The 21,105-nt window shown below is 39.6% G+C and overlaps 1 protein-coding gene across 1 annotated transcript; it reads left to right on the forward strand.

The window, feature by feature from the left end:
- The first annotated feature begins 770 nt into the window (after window positions 1-770).
- slc2a15b (solute carrier family 2 member 15b) lies at window positions 771-20,626 on the forward strand. Its single transcript, XM_058074511.1, has 12 exons — window positions 771-996; window positions 5,093-5,191; window positions 7,127-7,287; window positions 7,367-7,491; window positions 7,627-7,772; window positions 7,914-8,046; window positions 9,317-9,504; window positions 12,527-12,637; window positions 12,738-12,839; window positions 15,404-15,479; window positions 18,902-19,029; window positions 19,922-20,626. The coding sequence occupies exons 1-12, from the start codon at window positions 952-954 to the stop codon at window positions 20,138-20,140; spliced, it is 1,533 nt and encodes a 510-aa protein (XP_057930494.1). The 5' UTR covers window positions 771-951; the 3' UTR covers window positions 20,141-20,626.
- Window positions 20,627-21,105: the final 479 nt, after the last annotated feature.

Genomic DNA, 21,105 nt, shown 5'->3' on the forward strand with positions numbered 1-21,105 from the left:
CTGCGCGTCCAGGTACATTGGAAACATAGTCAAGGAAGTGCCTTTTTATAACGGATAAAATCCCATTTACATAAATCCGATATATGCGTAAAACGGACATTTTCCGGTATACGCATATAACGGATTTCGCTTATATCGGACAAAACCAGTGGGAACAATTGAATCCGATATATCCGAGGTTTACTGTAATAACTGTGAAGTTCGGCTGTAATAAAAAAACTTCTATGATAAGACCGTTTTATAAATACGGTCATTAAATGTGCCGCGCTCACCGTGTTTGTAGCTCTGCTAAATTAGCAGTTAGCTTGACATGTTTTTGAATGGCACCAGTCCGGAAGCTGCACAATCGTACAATATGATTGTTTAAAAACAAACATTCGACTCAACATCATCAACATGAGACTGGTTAATATGTTTGCTGTATGCAAATTTTTGTTTATTAAAACATTTTTTTCAAAAAGCTCAACACAAACTGGACATAAATGTATCACAAAACAAACACAATGTACAACAAGTAGACATTAGTAAGGTAAACTGTCCATCACTCAAATATTCTCACAAAATTGTGACTAAGATTCCAAATAAAGGAGTGCAAAAACACATAACTAACCTAAAAAAAAAACAGGGTGTTAGGAGAATAAATACAGACAATTCACAAAAAAATAAAGCGCTCAAGAACAGTCAGTAGTTGAATATATAAAAACCAAATAAAACTGCTGTTCTGCTCCGGGCTCTTGAACCCAGCTGGGTCACGTGACCAAATATGGTGACGCGCGGAGTTTGGAGTTTGACAAGTTGTCTTTATTCCAGCCCTCAACACGCCTTCAGTCCGTGTCACCGCGGCGTGGAGAATACAATTTAGCATGCAGTGTGGGTCTTTATAACGTTTTACACGAGACTTCTCTCATTTTCACACCGAGGGACTTACTTTTCATACTTTTCACCACCTCGATGGCGGAGGAACTGTTGCTGTGGAACGATGCAAAACCTAGCTCGGTAAGAAATAAAGTACTGCTTGTAACAGTGATGATAATAATAATAGTTGAAAATCCTGACGTACAGCATTTCTGTTTAGCTATTCTAAGACATATTTCAGATAGCTAAACAGACCGTGGCTACTGTCATTCTGTGGAGAAGTAGTATTACAGTAGTATTACAGTCGTGTGAAAAAACGAGGACACCCCATGCATTGTAAAACACAGCTAGTGATGTGCGGATTGATACTATGGTAACATACTGTACATGTAACACAGCTAGTGATGTGCGGATTGATACTATGGAAACATACAGTACATGTAACACAGCTAGTGATGTGCGGATTGATACTATGGTAACATACAGTACATGTAACACAGCTAGTGATGTGCGGATTGATACTATGGTAACATACAGTACATGTAACACAGCTAGTGATGTGTGGATTGATACTATGAGCCGAGGTATGGTAACATACTGTACATGTAACACAGCTAGTGATGTGCAGATTGATACTATGGTAACGTACAGTACATGTAACACAGCTAGTTATGTGCGGATTGATACTATGGTAACGTACTGTACATGTAACACAGCTAGTGATGTGTGGATTGATGCTATGGAAACATACTGTACATGTAACACAGCTAATGATGTGGGAATTAATACTATGGTAACATACAGTACATGTAACACAGCTAGTGATGTGCGGATTGATACTATGGTAACGTACAGTACATGTAACAAAGCTAGTGATATGCGGATTGATACTATGGTAACATACTGTACATGTAACACAGCTAGTGATGCGCGGTTGGATACTATGGTAACATACAGTACATGTAACACAGCTAGTGATGCACAGATTGATACTATGGTAACATACTGTACATGTAACACAGCTAGTGATGTGCGGATTGATGCTATGGTAACATACTGTACATGTAACACAGCTAGTGATGCGCGGATGGATACTATGGTAACATACTGTACATGTAACACAGCTAGTGATGCACAGATTGATACTATGGTAACATACAGTACATGTAACACAGCTAGTGGTGTGCGGATCGATACTATGGAAACATACAGTACATGTAACACAGCTAGTGATGTGCGGAATGATACTATGGTAGTCTACAGTACATGTAACACAGCTAGTGGTGTGCGGATTGATACTATGGAAACATGCTGTGCATCTAACACAGCTAGTGATGTGCGGATTGATACTATGGTAACATACAGTACATGTAACACAGCTAGTGATGTGCGGATTGATACTATGGTAACATACAGTACATGTAACACAGCTAGTGATGTGTGGATTGATACTATGGAAACATACAGTACATGTAACACAGCTAGTGTTGTGCGGATTGATACTTTGGAAACATACAGTACATGTAACACAGCTAGTGATGCTCAGATTGATACTATGGTAACATACTGTACATGTAACACAGCAAGTGATGTGCGGATTGATACTATGGTAACATGCAGTACATGTAACACAGCTAGTGATGTGCGGATTGACACTATGGAAACATACTGTACATGTAACACAGCTAGTGATGTGCGGATTGATACTATGGTAACATACAGTACATGTAACACAGCTAGTGATGTGCGGATTGATACTATGGTAACATACAGTACATGTAACACGTTTAGTTATGTGCGGATTGATGCTATGGTAACATACAGTACATGTAAACAGCTAGTGATATGCGGATTGATACTATGGTAACGTACAGTACATGTAACACAGCTAGTGATGTGCGGATTGATACTATGGTAACATACAGTACATGTAACACAGCTAGTGATGTGCGGATTGATACTATGGTAATCTACAGTACATGTAACACAGCTAGTGGTGTGCGGATTGATACTATGGTAACGTAGAGTACATGTAACACAACTGGTGATGCGCGGATTGATACTATGGTAACATACTGTACATGTAACACGTTTAGTTATGTGCGGATTGATGCTATGGTAACATACAGTACATGTAAACAGCTAGTGATATGCGGATTGATACTATGGAAACATACTGTACATGTAACACAGCTAGTGATGTGCGGATTGATGCTATGGAAACATACAGTACATGTAACATGTTTAGTTATGTGCGGATTGTTACTATGGTAACATACAGTACATGTAACACAGCTTTTGATGTGCGGATTGATACTATGGAAACATACAGTACATGTAACACAGCTAGTGATGTGCGGATTGATGCTATGGTAACATACAGTACATGTAACACAGCTAGTGATGTGTGGATTGACACTATGGTAACATACTGTACATGTAACACAGCAAGTGATGTGCAAATTGATACTATGGTAACATATAGTACATGTAACACAGCTAGTGCTGTGCGGATTGATACTATGGTAACATACTGTACATGTAACACGGCTAGTGATGCGCGGATTGATACTATGGTAACATACAGTACATGTAACACAGCTAGTGATGTGTGGATTGATACTATGGTAACATACAGTACATGTAACAAAGCTAGTGATGTACGGATTGATACTATGGTAACATACAGTCCATGTAACACAGCTAGTGATGTGCGGATTGATACTATGGTAACATACAGTACATGTAACACAGCTAGTGATGTGCGGATTGATACTATGGTAACATACAGTACATGTAACACGTTTAGTTATGTGCGGATTGATGCTATGGTAACATACAGTACATGTAAACAGCTAGTGATGCTCGGATTGATACCATGGTAACATACTGTACATGTAACACAGCAAGTGATGTGCGGATTGATACCATGGAAACATACAGTACATGTAACACAGCTAGTGATGCGCGGATTGATACTATGGAAACATACTGTACATGTAACACAGCTAGTGATGCGCAGATTGATACTATGGTAACATACAGTACATGTAACACAGCTAGTGATGCGCGGATGGATACTATGGTAACATACAGTACATGTAACACAGCTAGTGATGTGCGGATTGACACTATGGTAACATACTGTACATTTAACACAGCAAGTGATGTGCGGATTGATACTATGGTAACATACAGTACATGTAACACAGCTAGTGATGTGCGGATTGATACTATGGTAACATACAGTACATGTAACACAGCTAGTGATGTGCGGATTGATACTATGGTAACATACAGTACATGTAACACAGCTAGTGATGTGCACATTTTTGGTCAGTGCTTGATCAAATACAAAATCAGTGGTATCGCACATCACTAAAAAGGGGTTCACCCTGTTAAGTAAAAGTAAAAGTTAAGTCTAAAAATGAAACCATGCTTCAAAGTTGTCAAGAGAAACACTTTGTATTTTTATCTCTGTATTTGTATTTGTACTATCCGATGACCAACATGTATGAATGACTAAAATAAGAAGACATCCTCATCTGACTTCTAATCAGCCCAAATTAAGTGCTGACTGGGAAGCATTGTCCGCTAGCAGCTATTTTCACATGTCGTCTAATTTTCTCCGGCAAGCTTTTCATTGCTAAATGAAGTTTCTTTAAAGCATCTGTGCAAGCATTGTAAGACCACTTCCTGTCTACTCAAAAACTCTTACTTAGTATCTAATGACCAATTTCCTACACTGACAGACCCCCTTGACCTTCCCTAACATGGATGTCATCTAGGGTGTGTGTGCTGGAATTTAGCATGCCAGCCAAGAAGATGATGTTCATTTATCATTCAGGATTATATATACACTATAGATCCCTGTTTTCCGTTCCGGGACCACCACAAAAGGAAAGTAATTGATATGGCAATAGAGACTTCTATTTTTGACACACGGCCCCACCTGTCCTGGGTGCTAAATAAGAGTATTTTTTTAAGTGCGAGTAATTTTCCTTATTATTTTTTTTTTTACATTTGTTTTTCTATATGGTTTGGGACCAGCACTGGACATTTCTGTGAAATGTGGGAAATCAGTCTGTAGCATTACACTACTATGGCCATTTTCCATGTTATTATTATTGTATTGTTATAATACAAAAGTGATAAAGCTTTGAATTTCATCCAAAAAGCAGCGTGTCATCATTGTTTAGGAATTGTTTTAAAATGTCACTTTTGTTTTCATCCCCAGCACCTCACAAAGTCACTGCTGGCGGTGGCGTTCCTGTCCTCGTTCGGCAGTTCCATGCTCTACGGCTTCAACTTGGCTGTGGTCAACTCTCCCGCGCAGGTCTGTGTCAATGTCACGCGTCTACACACATCTTCTGACACTCAGATACTATGAATCAACACTGCCTGTTGACATTTGAAACAGAAGGCTTATGAGGATCTAAATGTCATGGGGGGGTTGGGGGGGGGGTCATGTGGGTTTGCATGTGAAATCGAGAGACACCTTCGTCATGTGTCTTGATCACTCCTTCGATTTTGGATTTGATTTGAGACAGAAATAGAGGGAGATGAGAAGAATTAGTTGTTCCACGTCACGTTGAAGCATGTGGGCTTCATGGTACATTTGTATCCAACCGCCATCTGCGGCACGGCGATCTAGTGGTTAGCGCGCAGACCTCACAGCTAGGAGACCAGGGTTCAATTCCACCCTCGGCCATGCGTGGGTTTTCTCCGGGTACTCCGGTTTCCTCCAAATTGTCCATAGGTATGAATGTGAGTGTGAATGGTTGTTTGTCTATATGTGCCCTGTGATTGGCTGGCGACCAGTCCAGCGTGTACCCCTGATGATGTAATGTCTGTTTTGGTCAAGTAGTTTGCAAAATAAATTACCCGCAAAAAAAAGCGACTTATACTCAAATGCGTCTTATACGCCAGAAAATACGGTAATAAAAGGTCACTATGTAGATGTCATGTGACATCAGTCAGCTGACATTAAAGGGGACCCGTTATGCTCATTTTTGGTGCTTTGTATTGAGTTGTGGACTCCTATAGAGCAGCTACACACAATAACCCGCACAGAAAGCTTCCAGATTCTGCACTTTTTCTGCAGTGGACTTCCTGCTAGGTTAATTGGCGACTCCAAATTGTCCGTAGGTATGAATGTGAGTGTGAATGGTTGTTTGTCTATATGTGCCTTGTGATTGGCTGGCGACCAGTCCAGGGTGTACCCCGCCTCTCGCTCGAAGACAGCTGGGATAGGCTCCAGCACCCCCCGCCACCCTCGTGAGGAAAAAGCGGTAGAAAATGTAATGTATCTGTAATGATACAGTTACTGCATCATATGTTATTATGCCGTATGTTCATGTTCATTGTCCACAATTTCACATTTTTCCCATTGAACATCTTTCAAGTTACGTGTTTCTCCACCCAAAGTCAAAACGCTCAAATCATTTGAGACAGTTTTAGGCTGCTGTGGATATATACTATATGACTTTGACGATTTTTTTTTTACATTAAGTTGTACCACATCCCCATCATGTTGTGCCTCAACAGTGACTTACCCCTCACTTGGACCCAGATTTCCGATTTCGGTGATAAGGAACGTAGGTCCGCTTAGTAGAGTTAGTTTGGCTTTGCAAAGAGTAATATATTTGCATCACAACACCGTTGCCCAAAAAAAGTGGGTGTTATGTCCCTCTCCCGCTCTCCATTGTTGTGTATGGGTTCCATATACTCCTGTAGATGTATTAGTATTTTCAATGCATGTTGTTTTGAAAAGACAAACCAGCAACTAACCGGAAATCCGACCACAACCAGTCTCACGGGACCAAGTGGATGGTAAGTCAACGTTGATGCACTACACTGCTGATGGTGTTGTCATACAACTTGAACTACAACAAAGTGAAAAAACTGTCAGGGTCTGATATTGATAATGACTCCATTGGATGCTAACCTGAATGTTAGCCTAATCTGCAATGGTTGAATTGCGACAGTTGGACTTCTTAACTCATTCACTACCACGTTGCTCAATAATACTTCAATGGATAGTTTTTTTTTTCACATCCCCATCGGCAGTGTAGTGCATCAACGATGACTTACCCACCACTTAGTCCTGTGAGCGCAGTTCTAGTCGGATTTTGGTGAAGTTAAATAAATTCTCAAAAGAAAAAAAAATTCAAAAGAGTAATACATTTGCATGAGAAAATACCTCCTAGAAATAGGATGTGATAATAAATCCAACATTTATATCAAACATTTTCTTCTTTCCCTCCATCAGTACATCAAAGCCTTCTACAACGAGACGCTTAGGGAAGAATATAACTGGATTCCAGATGACAAGCACCTGACGCTCTTGTACTCGCTGACTGTCTCCATCTTTGCTATCGGTGGAATGATCGGCGCACTGTTAGTCGGAAAATTGGTAACCAAATACGGAAGGTTAGTTTCGTTATGGCCTTCGTGTCATAATCATCGAATAAATATCAAACATATTGTGATTAGAAGTGTGTGTGAACAGGAAGGGGACCCTGGTGAAATCCACCGTGTTGGTGTTCCTTGGTGGAACCCTCATAGGCCTCAGCAGAGCATGGAGGGAACCATCTATGGTCATCATTGGACGCTTCATTGTTGGAGTGCACTCCGGTAAGTCCAAAAAGTAGTCCAAATCATTCCTAGTTTTTGGTATCTTTGTTGTTTTTTGTTATCTGTAACATATTTACCTTGTTAAGATGTAGTCCACACTATACAGGAAGTCAGCTATCTCTCTCCAATGAGCAGGAATCTGTCTCAGTGTGGTGCCAATGTACCTTGGAGAGATTGCCCCCAAGAATCTGCGAGGATTCCTGGGTCTTATTCCCAGCATCCATATTTGTCTCGGGGTCTTCATCGCTCAGGTCCTCGGGCTTCAAGAGCTGTTGGGAAAGGTGCAGACATCTTGATGTTAAACCTATGAAGATGTTTGTGTTAAAGTATGTTTATTGTTGACTCTGTTGTATAGTTATTGTATGGGTACTACTTTTCATTGTGTTACATGTTCTAAATGTGTGCTTGGTGTCTCCTCATAGGAAGAGCACTGGCCGCTGCTCATGTCTCTTATCGTATTTCCAACCCTGGTCCAGCTGATGTTTTTACCATGGTTTCCGGAAAGTCCACGGTACCTGTTGATCGAAAAAGGAAACGTTCACGCCACCATTGCAGGTTTGGAAAAAAAGCTTTATGGTTACATATCACATGAGCAATTTTGTATTTCTATTGGACTATTTCATTTAATTTAGCATTTAGACTTTAACAATCAAGTGTTTGCAATGACAAGAGAAATTTTGGAGACATTTTGGCCCACTCATCTTTGAAGAATTGTTGTAATTCAGCCACATTGGAGGGTTTTCAGCTGGAACTACCTTTTTAAGGACATTCCACAGTATCTCAATCGGATTCAGGTCAGGACTTAGACTACGCCACTCCAAAGTCTTCATTTTGTTTTTATTCAGTCATTCAGAGGTGGACTTGCCGGTGTGTTTAGGATCATTGCATTGTCATTGACATAATAATTGACATTGTCATTGACTAATATTTAAATATGTTTGATGATGTGAAATGATTTATGTGTGACAAAATAAGAAATCAGGAAGGGGACCAACACTTTTTCACACCACTGTAGCTCCTCCTGCTATGGTAATGGTAATGGTAATGGTTTTACAGTAAACCTCGGATATATCGGACTCGGATATATCGGAAATTCGCTCACAACGGACAGATAAAAAAGAACCGATTTTTCTGTAATGCATTTCCAATAAAAATTCATTGCATATATCGGATTTTTTATAACGGATTTCGCCTATTTTGGACAAAATCTCCAGTCCCGTTCCAATGCATTTCCATGAAATTTCCCTCGCATATATCGGATGGCCGCATCGTGGCGCTCCGATTCGCCGAATCGTGACAGGCCGCTATACGACGTCATTTGCAGCGTTTGCAGCGTTGCCTGCGCGTCCAGGTACATTGGAAACATAGTCAAGGAAGTGCCTTTTTATAACGGATAAAATCCCATTTACGCATATACCGGATATAAATCCCATATATGCGTAAAACAGACATTTTCCGGTATACACATATAACGGATTTCGCTTATATCGCACAAAACCAGTGGGAACAATTGAATCCGATATATCCGAGGTTTACTGTATTTCATTTGAACATGCATTAGATTACAATTGAATGCATCCCATAATCAGTTCCCAGTTCCACATGTCCAAAAGGAGTAGGAAGAAGCAAAGCTTATTAAATCCTACCCCTCCATCTGGTAGTTTTACAATCAGTCACTGTTACATTTGTTCACTTCCTGCTTTCCTAATATAGTTTAAGTAAATAAATAAAGTGCTGCATCATCTACCTTCATGGACAAAATTCCTGTTCCCAACTGAATGTGCATCTCATGGTTTATGTGTCCAACCTGTCCTCTTCCCTGCAGCCCTCAAGTGGTTCCGTTCTAGAGGAAACCTCCAGTTGGAGGTGGAGGAGATGCAAGAGGAACAACGCTCTTTGTCCTCCATCCAGACGCTATCTGTGTGCAGCCTCCTCATGGACCGCTGCGTTCGCTGGCAGCTCATCACCGTGATTGTGGTCAACGTCGGCATGCAGCTGTCTGGTATTGATGCGGTGAGTGGTAAACATCTCGCTGGTGTATTTGTGCAAAGGCTGCGCAGTTATTATGACAGCTCCCTGCTGTGCACCTCCCATCTGTATGCCTTCTCGTCCATACATCACGGTCCCACTAAGCAGGGGGCAAACAACCACGCCTCATTATCTTCAGGTCTCTTCTCTCAGTGCTTGGCACACATTGGAGAGTTGACCCATCTAGAGTACATACAAGCAACGCACTCCTGTACTCGCTGCACCGTGCCGTCAGAAGCTGTAGGCATGCTGGCTCACATGCTAGTCGCAAGTCCCAGCAGGAGGACACCCTGCTGGGTCCTCCAGTCCCAGTGGTTCCAGATTGCAACACCGGTACATCATGAAGAATTCATTACGAACATGTTTCATTTATCTTTCTACATATCATATTCAGTTAGATGGTGCCTATAAGCGGTCGACTCACCTGTCAGTCACGAGAATGACACAACCATTCACACACATTTATTTGATTGATTGGTTAATTAACCGAAGATAATGCTATGCAAAAGTGCTATTAGTCATATTTCTTTTTTGTATCTTTTTATTAAAATGCAATCAGAATACAAAACAAAGTCGTCCCTCTCGGTGCCAGCGATTTTTGATGATTTTGACTTGTTTTTTCAATATTGTGTTCTTGGGATATATAGACATGGTATATACAGTAAACCTCGGATATATCGGACTCGGATATATCGGAAATTCACTCACAACGGACAGATAAAAAAGAACCAATTTTTCTGTAATGCATTTCCAATAAAAATTCATTGCATGTAACGGATTTCGCCTATTTCGGACAAAATCTCCAGTCCCGTTCCAATGCATTTCCATTAAATTTCCCTCGCATATATCAGATGGCCGCATCGTGGCGCTCCGATTCTCCGATTCAGATTTTATTTTTATATTTATTTATTTATTATTTATATATATTTTTTTTATTTTTTTTATTTTTTATTTCAACAATATGTTGCAGGTCAATAATGACTGCAAATGGCCTACATAGGACATAAATGTCATTTTTTATGCTGCTTATCCTCACTATGGGGGTATGCTGGAGCCTATCCCAGGCGGGGTACACCCCGGACTGGAATGCATGCGTGGGTTTTATCCGGGTACTCCGGTTTCCTCCCACATTCCAAAAACATTCTAGGTTAATTAGCAACGCCAAATTGTCTGTAGGTATGAATGTGAGTGTGAATGGTTGTTTGTCTATATGTGCCCTGGGATTGGCTGGCAACCAGTCCAGGGTGGACCCCGCCTCTCGCCCAAAGACAGCTGGGATCGGCTCCAGCACGCCTGTGACCCTTGTGAGGATAAGCGGTTGAAAATGAATGAATGAATAATTGTCTAGAATCTAAATTCCAAATATTCCAATGAGTGCCATTTAAAATATAGTAAACCTCGGATATATCGGACTCGGATATATCGGAAATTCGCTCACAACGGACAGATAAAAAAGAACCGATTTTTCTGTAATGCATTTCCAATAAAAATTCATTGCATATATCGGATTTTTTATAACGGATTTCGCCTATTTCGGACAAAATCTCCAGTCCCGTTCCAATGCATTTCCATGAAATTTCCCTCGCATATATCGGATGGCCGCATCGTGGCGCTCCGATTCGCCGAATCGTGACAGGCCGCTATACGACGTCATTTGCAGCGTTTGCAGCGTTGCCTGCGCGTCCAGGTACATTGGAAACATAGTCAAGGAAGTGCCTTTTTATAACGGATAAAATCCCATTTACGCATATACCGGATATAAATCCGATATATGCGTAAAACGGACATTTTCCGGTATACGCATATAACGGATTTTGTTTATATCGGACAAAACCAGTGGGAACAATTGAATCCGATATATCCGAAGTTTACTGTACCAAAAGAAAGATTAAATTCTGATAATTTATCAGAAACAAAAAATGTGTTTCTACCTTATTCCGTTGGTTAGTAATCAGCAGCAGAGCATAGTTGCAGCAAAATATTGCTGCCCGCAAGCATAACTTTCACTTTGACACAAATTTAGCCATATATATTTAGTCAAAATGTCTAAACAAGAATGCCACAACATAAAAACAGAAAAAAAAAATTGTTTTACATGAAAAAAAGTTTTTTTTTTTACAAATATAACACCATGAACTAGTTACAGTTTTCACATTTGCAACTGAACTGTGTGTGTGCATGCGTTAAAATTTCCGAAAATTCCCTTTGTACAACTCATGGAGATGCCTTTTCATTTCCTGTGTCGCATGTATTTCAATAGGAAAGATGCAGGCTAAGCGCTTAAAAAAATGCACATCGCACCAAACATGCGCTCTTTATTTGTGGAGTTGCATCATCACCTCTTTGTGATGTTAAATGTATGTAAAAAATACCTAAAAATATATCTTTGGTGCCTTTTTGTTCTATTTTCCCATTTTTGCTGTAGTTTGTTTCAGCCGAGTGGGTGCAGGCAGTTGCTGGGCACCCTCAAGGTGCCACCCTCTGGCTGTGTAAGTTCGACTCCACCTTAAGGTGTTACATCAGTGTCTACATCGGAGCTGACTGGAGGAACATTTTGGTTCTTATTCTTGGCATTACTGTTACTGAAGTTTTTTTTGGTTTGGTTCAAATCTTCCCAAAATGTTCCGCTTCCATTGAAATGTATACATGCACGCATGACAACTTGGATGGTGATAAAATCCCACACGCGGTTACTTTGTCAACAAGATGGCATTTAAGCACAAGCAGTCACAAGCTCGTCCAAACTGCCGCAAAGATAGATGTCGCTTCAGCGCAACGTGATTAATGAGGACACACAAATTAATTTCAAAGGGAGCCCTTGTCAGAACGTCCGCGCTGATGATAACGCTGCGTCTCAAATACTCTGTATGTGTGATGCATGATGTGATGATAATGATTGCGATGATAAATCACGTAGAAATGATGAGGGACTTCTCAGCTTGCAGTTTAAAGCCAGCTGCATAATGATATTTATTTGTTTTATATATGATGTTATTTTCATTTTCAGATCTGGTTCTACACAAATGATATATTCAGGAATGCTGGAATTCCCGACCCAAATATTCAGTACACAACAGTCGGGACCGGAGCCATTGAGGTCATCTCTGGAGCAATAGGCGTAAGTACACACGGTCATGGCGATATGTCTTATTGACAGATAGATGACATGATGATGATGATGATGATGATGATGATGAAGGTTGTGTCTTGTTTTGCAGTGCTTTACTATTGAGCGCGTGGGGAGGAGACCACTGATGATTGGCGGATACCTTTTCATGGCTCTCTGCTGTGCTGGCATCACAATGTCTGTCCTCTTCCAGGTACACAACAGCGCTGCTTCTCCCTATAATATATTGTTTTACTTTGTGGTTTTATTTTTTGCAGTTTACACACGAATTCACACACGAATGGCGCAAAGACTGCAAATAACTGATAAAAAAATATCTAATTTTGACACAAATTTCGGCAGCAAATGGCAAAAAATTGCAAGTAACTGATGAAAAATATCTAGTTTTGACACATGATTCGCTCCTCCCCTTTCCAAAGTCTACTTTTAGCTTGACATTGACATTGTCCTCCAATTTCAGATCAACATTTGCAATAAAAGCGATTAAAGTCACTTTTTTTCTTCAATTGCCATTGTTCACTCACTAAACAATACAGGTTTAAGCCCGAAATATGACTCACAAACGTATTAAATTCATTAAAATGTCTGTGTAAGATTATTGATGAACAAATGGAATCAAAGTCGCGTCGCCGTGTATAATATAGCCTTTAGTCAAATTTCGTCAGCAAATGGCAAAAAACTGCAAGTAACTGATGAAAAATATCTAGTTTTGAATCATGACTCGCTCCTCCCCTTTCCAAACTCTCCTTTTAGCTTGACATTGACGTTATCTTCCAAATTTCAGATCAACATTTGCAATAAAAGTGATTAGAGTCACCTTTTTTTCTTCAATCGCCATTTTTCACTCGCTAAACAATCCAGGTTTAAGCCCGAAATATGACTCACAAACATATTAAATTCATTAAAATGTTTGTATAAGATTATTGATGAACAAATGGAATCAAAGTCGCATCGCCGTGTATAATAGCCTTTAGTCAAATTTCGTCAGCAAATGGCAAAAAACTGCAAGTAACTGATGAAAAATATCTAGTTTTGACACATGACTCGCTTCTCCCCTTTCCAAACTCTCCTTTTAGCTTGACATTGACGTTATCTTCCAAATTTCAGATCAACATTTGCAATAAAAGTGATTAGAGTCACCTTTTTTTCTTCAATCGCCATTTTTCACTCGCTAAACAATCCAGGTTTAAGCCCGAAATATGACTCACAAACATATTAAATTCATTAAAATGTTTGTGTAAGATTATTGATGAACAAATGGAATCAAAGTCGCGTCGCCGTGTATAATATAGCCTTTAGTCAAATTTCGTCAGCAAATGGCAAAAATCGGCAAGTAACTGATGAAAAATATCTAGTTTTGACACATGACTCGCTCCTCCCCTTTCCAAACTCTCCTTTTAGCTTGACATTGACGTTATCCTCCAAATTTCAGATCAACATTTGCAATAAAAGTGATTAGAGTCACCTTTTTTTCTTCAATTGCCATTGTTCACTCGCTAAACAATACAGGTTTAAGCCCAAAATATGACTCACAAACTTATTAAATTCATTAAAATGTGTGTGTAAGATTATTGATGAACAAATGGAATCAAAGTCGCGTCGCCGTGTATAATATAGCCTTTAGTCAAATTTCGTCAGCAAATGGCAAAAATCGGCAAGTAACTGATGAAAAATATCTAGTTTTGACACATGACTCGCTCCTCCCCTTTCCAAACTCTCCTTTTAGCTTGACATTGACGTTATCCTCCAAATTTCAGATCAACATTTGCAATAAAAGCGATTAGAGTCACCTTTTTTTCTTCAATCGCCATTGTTCACTCGCTAAACAATCCATGTTTAAGCCCGAAATATGACTCACAAACGTATTAAACTCATTCAACGTATAAAATGTAAAGGTAAGATTATTGATTATTGGAATCGGAGTCGCGTTGCGGTATATAGCCTTTAGTCAAATTCAAGCCCTGGAGGCCAGATGTGGCCCACCACATCATTTAATGTGGCCCCCGCAAAGGCCTGGGAATAATGTTTTTTCTTTCATTATGACAGAATTTTTTTTCCACATGCGGCGCTGCTAAACTTTAATATTATCTCATCATGCAACTAGATATTCCAAGCATTTTTTATTATCAAAATGTCTGCTTGACACCTCGACCATCTCACTACACGTCTCATTTCAAAGCAAATTATCCATCAATATAACAATCAAATGCAATGTGTAATAATATCATGAGGTTATATTCATATTCATGCATATTCAGCTACAAGTGGCCCTAACTGCGATATGAAACGAGTCAAATCAAAACCAGTTTAACACTTTTGTGCTACAAGCTAGCAAGCTAGAGAAGTCCACACGACACTTTCTATTATTTTATTTTTTATTTTAAGTGTTGAGGCCGGACTGACTGTCGTAGCGAAATTAACTTTTGCATCTATGGTGCTTTCAAGGACCGCAGAGCAAGGTGCGAAATCGCAACACTTGACGAAATAACATGATCAAAGTATGGCCTTTCTAAGAGCGGTACATATATGCTGTACATTTGACCTATATTATCACGTATTTATAAATGATTACCGATTCAGATGTGTTTTCTATGGAACTAAGGCACAGACATTTAGAGTAGTTACTGAGGAACGAGGTACTAATGAGTAAGGTACTGTCATTTGGTGTACCCTATTGTAAAGTATTACCTGAAATCATTTTTCATTTTTAACATAATGAACATTTTAAATCAATTTTATATATTTTTGTAATCCCAGGCTCAACTGGCCTTCCTGCGCTACATCAGCGTGGGCTGCGTTGTTGGAATTATTGCCGGCTTCTGCATTGGCCCAGGTAAATATTGAACTAATATTGAACACTCTATATTTGCCCTGCATATACGCTCATGGAAAAAAATGTTGCTTCAGTTTATTGATCCATTTTAATGCCTTAGTGCTCCTAAAGTACATTTGTTTGGACAGATATAAATATATATATATACAGCAACTTTCATGGCTTTCTTGATAATAACCCAAATGAAGTTCTTACATCAATAGCTATAGCATTGTACTGCCAAAAACTTTAACTCGTATGAGCTATTTTTGTTGTTATTGCTACATTTGTCCAAATAATGGTACCTTTAGTTGTGCTAGGCATAGAAATTAACAAGAAACTGAAGAAACAATCAATCGGTCTAATCATTTTTGCCATATTTTGGGTCAGAAGTTGAAGAAAATTGTACATGATCAAATTAATTAAATTGAAAAATTAAAAAAAATAAACATACTGTGGAATTTGTGAATGGGTATAGCCTAATTAAACACCAACATAACAATGTTTATTGCTATATTCTTGATATTGGAAACAAAATGCTCCATATTTATGTCTTAAATACGCATACAAGAACATACAGTAAACCTCAGATATATCGGATTCAATTGTTCCCACTGGTTTTGTCCGATATAAGCGAAATCCGTTATATGCGTATACCAGAAAATGTCCGTTTTACACATATATCGGATTTATATCCGGTATATGTGTAAATGGGATTTTATCCATTATAAAAAGGCACTTCCTTGACTATGTTTCCAATGTACCTGGACGCGCAGGCAACGCTGCAAACGCTGCAAATGACGTCGTATAGCGGCCTGTCACGATTCGGCGAATCGGAGCGCCACGATGCGGCCATCCGATATATGCGAGGGAAATTTCATGGAAATGCATTGGAACGGGACTGGAGATTTTGTCCGAAATAGGCGAAATCCGTTATAAAAAATCCGATATATGCAATGAATTTTTATTGGAAATGCATTACAGAAAAATCGGTTCTTTTTTATCTGTCCGTTGTGAGCGAATTTCCGATATATCCGAGTCCGATATATCCGAGGTTTACTGTATTTTAAATGGCACTCATTGGAATATTTGGAATTTAGATTCTAGACAATTATTCATTCATTCATTTTCAACCGCTTATCCTCACAAGGGTCACAGGCGTGCTGGAGCCTATCCCAGCTGTCTGGTTGCCAGCCAATCACAGAGCACATATAGACAAACAACCATTCACACTCACATTCATACCTACGGACAATTTGGCGTCGCTAATTAACCTAGCATGTTTTTGGACTGTGGGAGGAAACCGGAGTACCCGGATAAAACCCACGCATGCATTCCAGTCTGGGGTGTACCCCGCCTGGGATAGGCTCCAGCATACCCCCATAGTGAGGATAAGCAGCATAAAAAATGACATTTATGTCCTATGTAGGCCATTTGCAGTCATTATTGACCTGCAACATATTGTTGAAATAAAAAATTTAAAAAATTTAAAAATATATATAAATAATAAATAAATAAATATAAAAATAAAATAAAAAGTAAATAAAATTAAATAAAAAAAATAAACAGCAAAAAATTTAAAAATTTGAACGTTCATTAATAATATGGCAAAGCTTTGTCTTCAAATATGTCCAAATTTTTTTCTTAAATACAAAAAAGTGCCATTTTTCCAAAAGTTGGAACAACCTGTGTTAAGCCATAAGATGATGATGAAAATCAGGAAGTTCCAGCCTTCCAACTTAGACCAAAAGATCTTGTGTGTTGTGTAAGGTAACACTGCCGCCTCCTGGACACCCACATAACTGCAACATGTCCCCACCCCCTTTCCACACCTTTTCTGTCCTTCTGCCTACACACAGATATTGTATTTCATTAGTCTTGTAAATGAGCAAATCTTAAGTGACACACTACATCCATTCCCACAGTCATTTGTACACTCAAAGAGTTGAGTGAAGTGAATTAAGAGGCAATCATTTACAACATTGGGAACCATGTTGAGTGGGCCTGTGAGGATGATGAATTGGGGAGAATCCGCCGTACACAACGTCATTCGTCAAGCCGGCAAAAATCTATACTTTGGTGCACGGACGAGGGTTTCTGTTGCCGCAATTAGACCTTTAATGGCTCATTGTTCATCAGCTCGCCGTGATGAATGCAGCTTCCCTCAGACTAAAGCTTGCACGCACCATGACGCCCCCCCACCATATATACCGCAGATGTTGACAAATTATGGCCTGGTTATTAGCTTGACAATATTAAACCTTCATCTGCGCAATTATCATGCGCAGATAACGAGGACGGCATTTGTAATACTTAACCGTGGCGCTCGTGCATATTTCTCCTGCATCACTTTCTCTTCTAACAATGAAGAATTGGATGTTTAAAACCAAATACTCTGCTGCAAATGAATTGGACACAAGTCCTGAAGAAAGGATCTACTTCTTGTGGTTTGGTGTTTTACCAACTCTATTCAGTCAGAATACTAAAAAAAAAGGAGTGTGAAGTATAGTACAATACACATAATAGTATACTTTGGTTATAATGAAACTGAAAAGAAGCCCTCCTACGCTACTTATAGTAGTACACACACTGGATACTCCTTTAGGTACACTTCAGAGTCCCTTGAATATTTGCTAGAATCCCAATAGATCAGGGGTCTCAAACTCAATTTACCTGAGGGCCACTGGAGCTAGGGACTGGGCAAAAAAAACCAAAACGCATTTATTAAAAACAGAAAAATATACAAACTTTTTCAGTGCTTTGGTTCCGATTTTCTACAATAAAAGTTCAGATAAAACATTCCACTGTTCTCAAATATCTTAATTTTTATTTTTCTACACAAAATAAGATGAAAAATAAATAAACAAATCAAGAATAAAGAAAATCAATCAGTAATAAATAAATATAATAATAATAATAAAACAGCAAATAATAAAAACTTAAGAAACCACATATAGTTGGTGGGTAGACAAATTATTTTTTTCAGATTAAAATGAACAAAGCATTATTAGAGCCCTGTAGACATGACAAAACACGACTATAGTTTTTTTTATTTACAACATATTGCGCAACTGCAGGGTCTTGAGACACATGCTAACTCGCAAACTAGAGCGCTAGCGACCTAAACGGTAGCCTTCAAGTTATTTCCTTTAAACTTAAATAGCCAAAAACTTACCACTTCCACACGGATAGGGAGGATAACTATTAACAGTTATTTAACCTTTAACATGAACATGAATCAAACGTAATAATTTTTTCTGGGTACATGATACCATACAGCATCCATATCAAATTTGCGCTGGCCTCAAACTAGTGTCCTGCGGGCCACATTTGGCCCGCGGGCCGTGTGTTTGAGACCCCTGCAATAGATGGTGCAGGTGTCTACCATACATAATGGGCCTAGTGGTGCATCACCGTATTGATACTTCTCATGACCTCCGCAGCCGGTGTTCCCTTCCTGATCACTGCTGAGCTGTTCAAGCAGTCGCACCGACCGGCGGCCTACACCGTGGGAGGTTGTCTCAACTGGTTGTCCAACTTCACCATCGGTTTCGTCTTTCCCTTCCTGGAGGTCAGTGCCATAAGTCCTACTTTTAATTTGTCCGCCGAGGACTGGGAGTTGAGATTAGCTGTGAAAACCGAGATCTGTACGCTATATGTTAGGCTATGGACATGCTAGAACGAAGAACATCACAAGTCTGAAAAACAGCTGGAAGAACCGTGAGCTTACTTTCCACGTCATTTACTGATGATTCATTCAGTACACCCTGGACTGGTGGCCAGCCAATCACAGGGCACATATAGACAAACAACCATTCACACTCACATTCATACCTATGGACAATTTCGAGTCGCCGATTAACCTAGCATGTTTTTGGAATGTGGGAGGAAACCGGAGTACCCGGAGAAAACCCACGCATGCAAACATGGGGAGAACATGCAAACTCCACACAGGGATGGCCGAGGGTGGAATTGAACCCTGGTCTCCTAGCTGTGAGGTCTGCGCGCTAACCACTCGTCCGCCGTGCCGCCTCTAACATAACAGTTGTGCATATTATAATTTCACCTACAGGTTCAGTCTCGTAAAAGACCTTCTTCATACACTCACATAGCACAATCAGAGTTGCACAACACTTAGATATGACTCACGGAACAATCTGGGGTGTGGGATTTCTAATTACTTTTTGAATAATATAATGGTGCATATTTCCGGATAACATAAAATGTGATGTAGGTACTTAGAATAGTTTTCAATGTATTTACTTTAATTGTTTATTTTAATTATTGCACCTGCTTGGGGATACATCAATAAAACTTTGCAACCTTACATCAACAAATTCCCGCCAACTTTGGACTGGATGACGACATAAAATGTTCATCGTAATTTAGATATTAGGTTTTACATCAACGGACATTTTTTTTTTTTCACTGAGCATCTATTCTCCTTTATCCTCCGACTCCAGCTGGCCACTGGTCCTTACTGTTACCTCATCTTCTGTGCGATCTGCCTGGGCGTGGCCATCTACACCATCTTCATCATTCCCGAGACTAAGAACAAAACCTTCATGGAAATCAGTAAGATGTTTTCCTCCAAGAACGACATCCCTGAGGAGGAGCTGGCATCCGATGAGCACCTGAAGATGGCGCTCATGAACGGCTACGGGACTGTGGGCCATTATTGAATAAAGTAAGCGGAGAAGAGGTGGATCCACTCCCTGGATTGATTGATGTAACGGCGAACGAGGTTGGAGATGTACACAATGGACACCGAGACGATGCGCACTACATGTGACTCGTGTGTTACTATCAACGTGTTCTGTACTGCACGTCAGACAAAGGTCACGAACCAAAGCGTCTCTAATGGAGCATACGAAGCATTTTAATCCGTTTCCTAGCATCGTGATCCATTTTGCAGGAATTTGTTCCCCCGGCGTTATTTTCACATATTTCAAACACATCCCATGATCCTTCCAGATAGTTCATACGGAGTGGTGACACATTTCTATTTTTATGATATGATATCTCTTTTTACTTAAGAGAGCTGGATATCGTGGCTACTGTAGTAGTCATTTTATGGCTGAGTTTTAATTTATCAACATGTCTGTTGTAAGCGTTCAAAACGCAGTGTGGTCAGAGTCAATGGGAGATATTCAATAAAATTAGCAATTCATAAACCATAAATGCTTCATGTTTTATCACTTTTTTTTTACTGTTTTAATCCCAGTGACGTTTCCTTATTAGGCGGTATTATTGCTTAATAATACAATGTTCTTAAATCTTTAAAGTTGGTGGTGTTTAAGATGTTTTGATCAAATCTCATTCCAGGAAGTAAGGGTGTGGTCAACACATGCAATAATGGATATAACAGAAGTGATTACTTCAAATAACAGTGGAACCTTGGTTAGCATCCGCCCCGGTTAGCATGTTTTTCAGTAAACATAAAAAAAATTTTGGACATATTTATGGCGAGCATCTTATGTTATTAACTCATTCAATCACAGACATTTTTTGGTGTACATGATGTAAAGCAGGGGTGCTCATTAAGTCGATCGCGAGCTACCGGTCGATCGCGGAGGTGGTACTGGTCGATCGCTGGTCGATCGCGGCGTGACATTAAAAAAATATCATCCCAGCATCAATGCCGTCA

The sequence above is a fragment of the Doryrhamphus excisus genome, chromosome 1 (genome assembly GCF_030265055.1).
Source record: "Doryrhamphus excisus isolate RoL2022-K1 chromosome 1, RoL_Dexc_1.0, whole genome shotgun sequence".
Taxonomy (NCBI): domain Eukaryota; kingdom Metazoa; phylum Chordata; class Actinopteri; order Syngnathiformes; family Syngnathidae; genus Doryrhamphus; species Doryrhamphus excisus.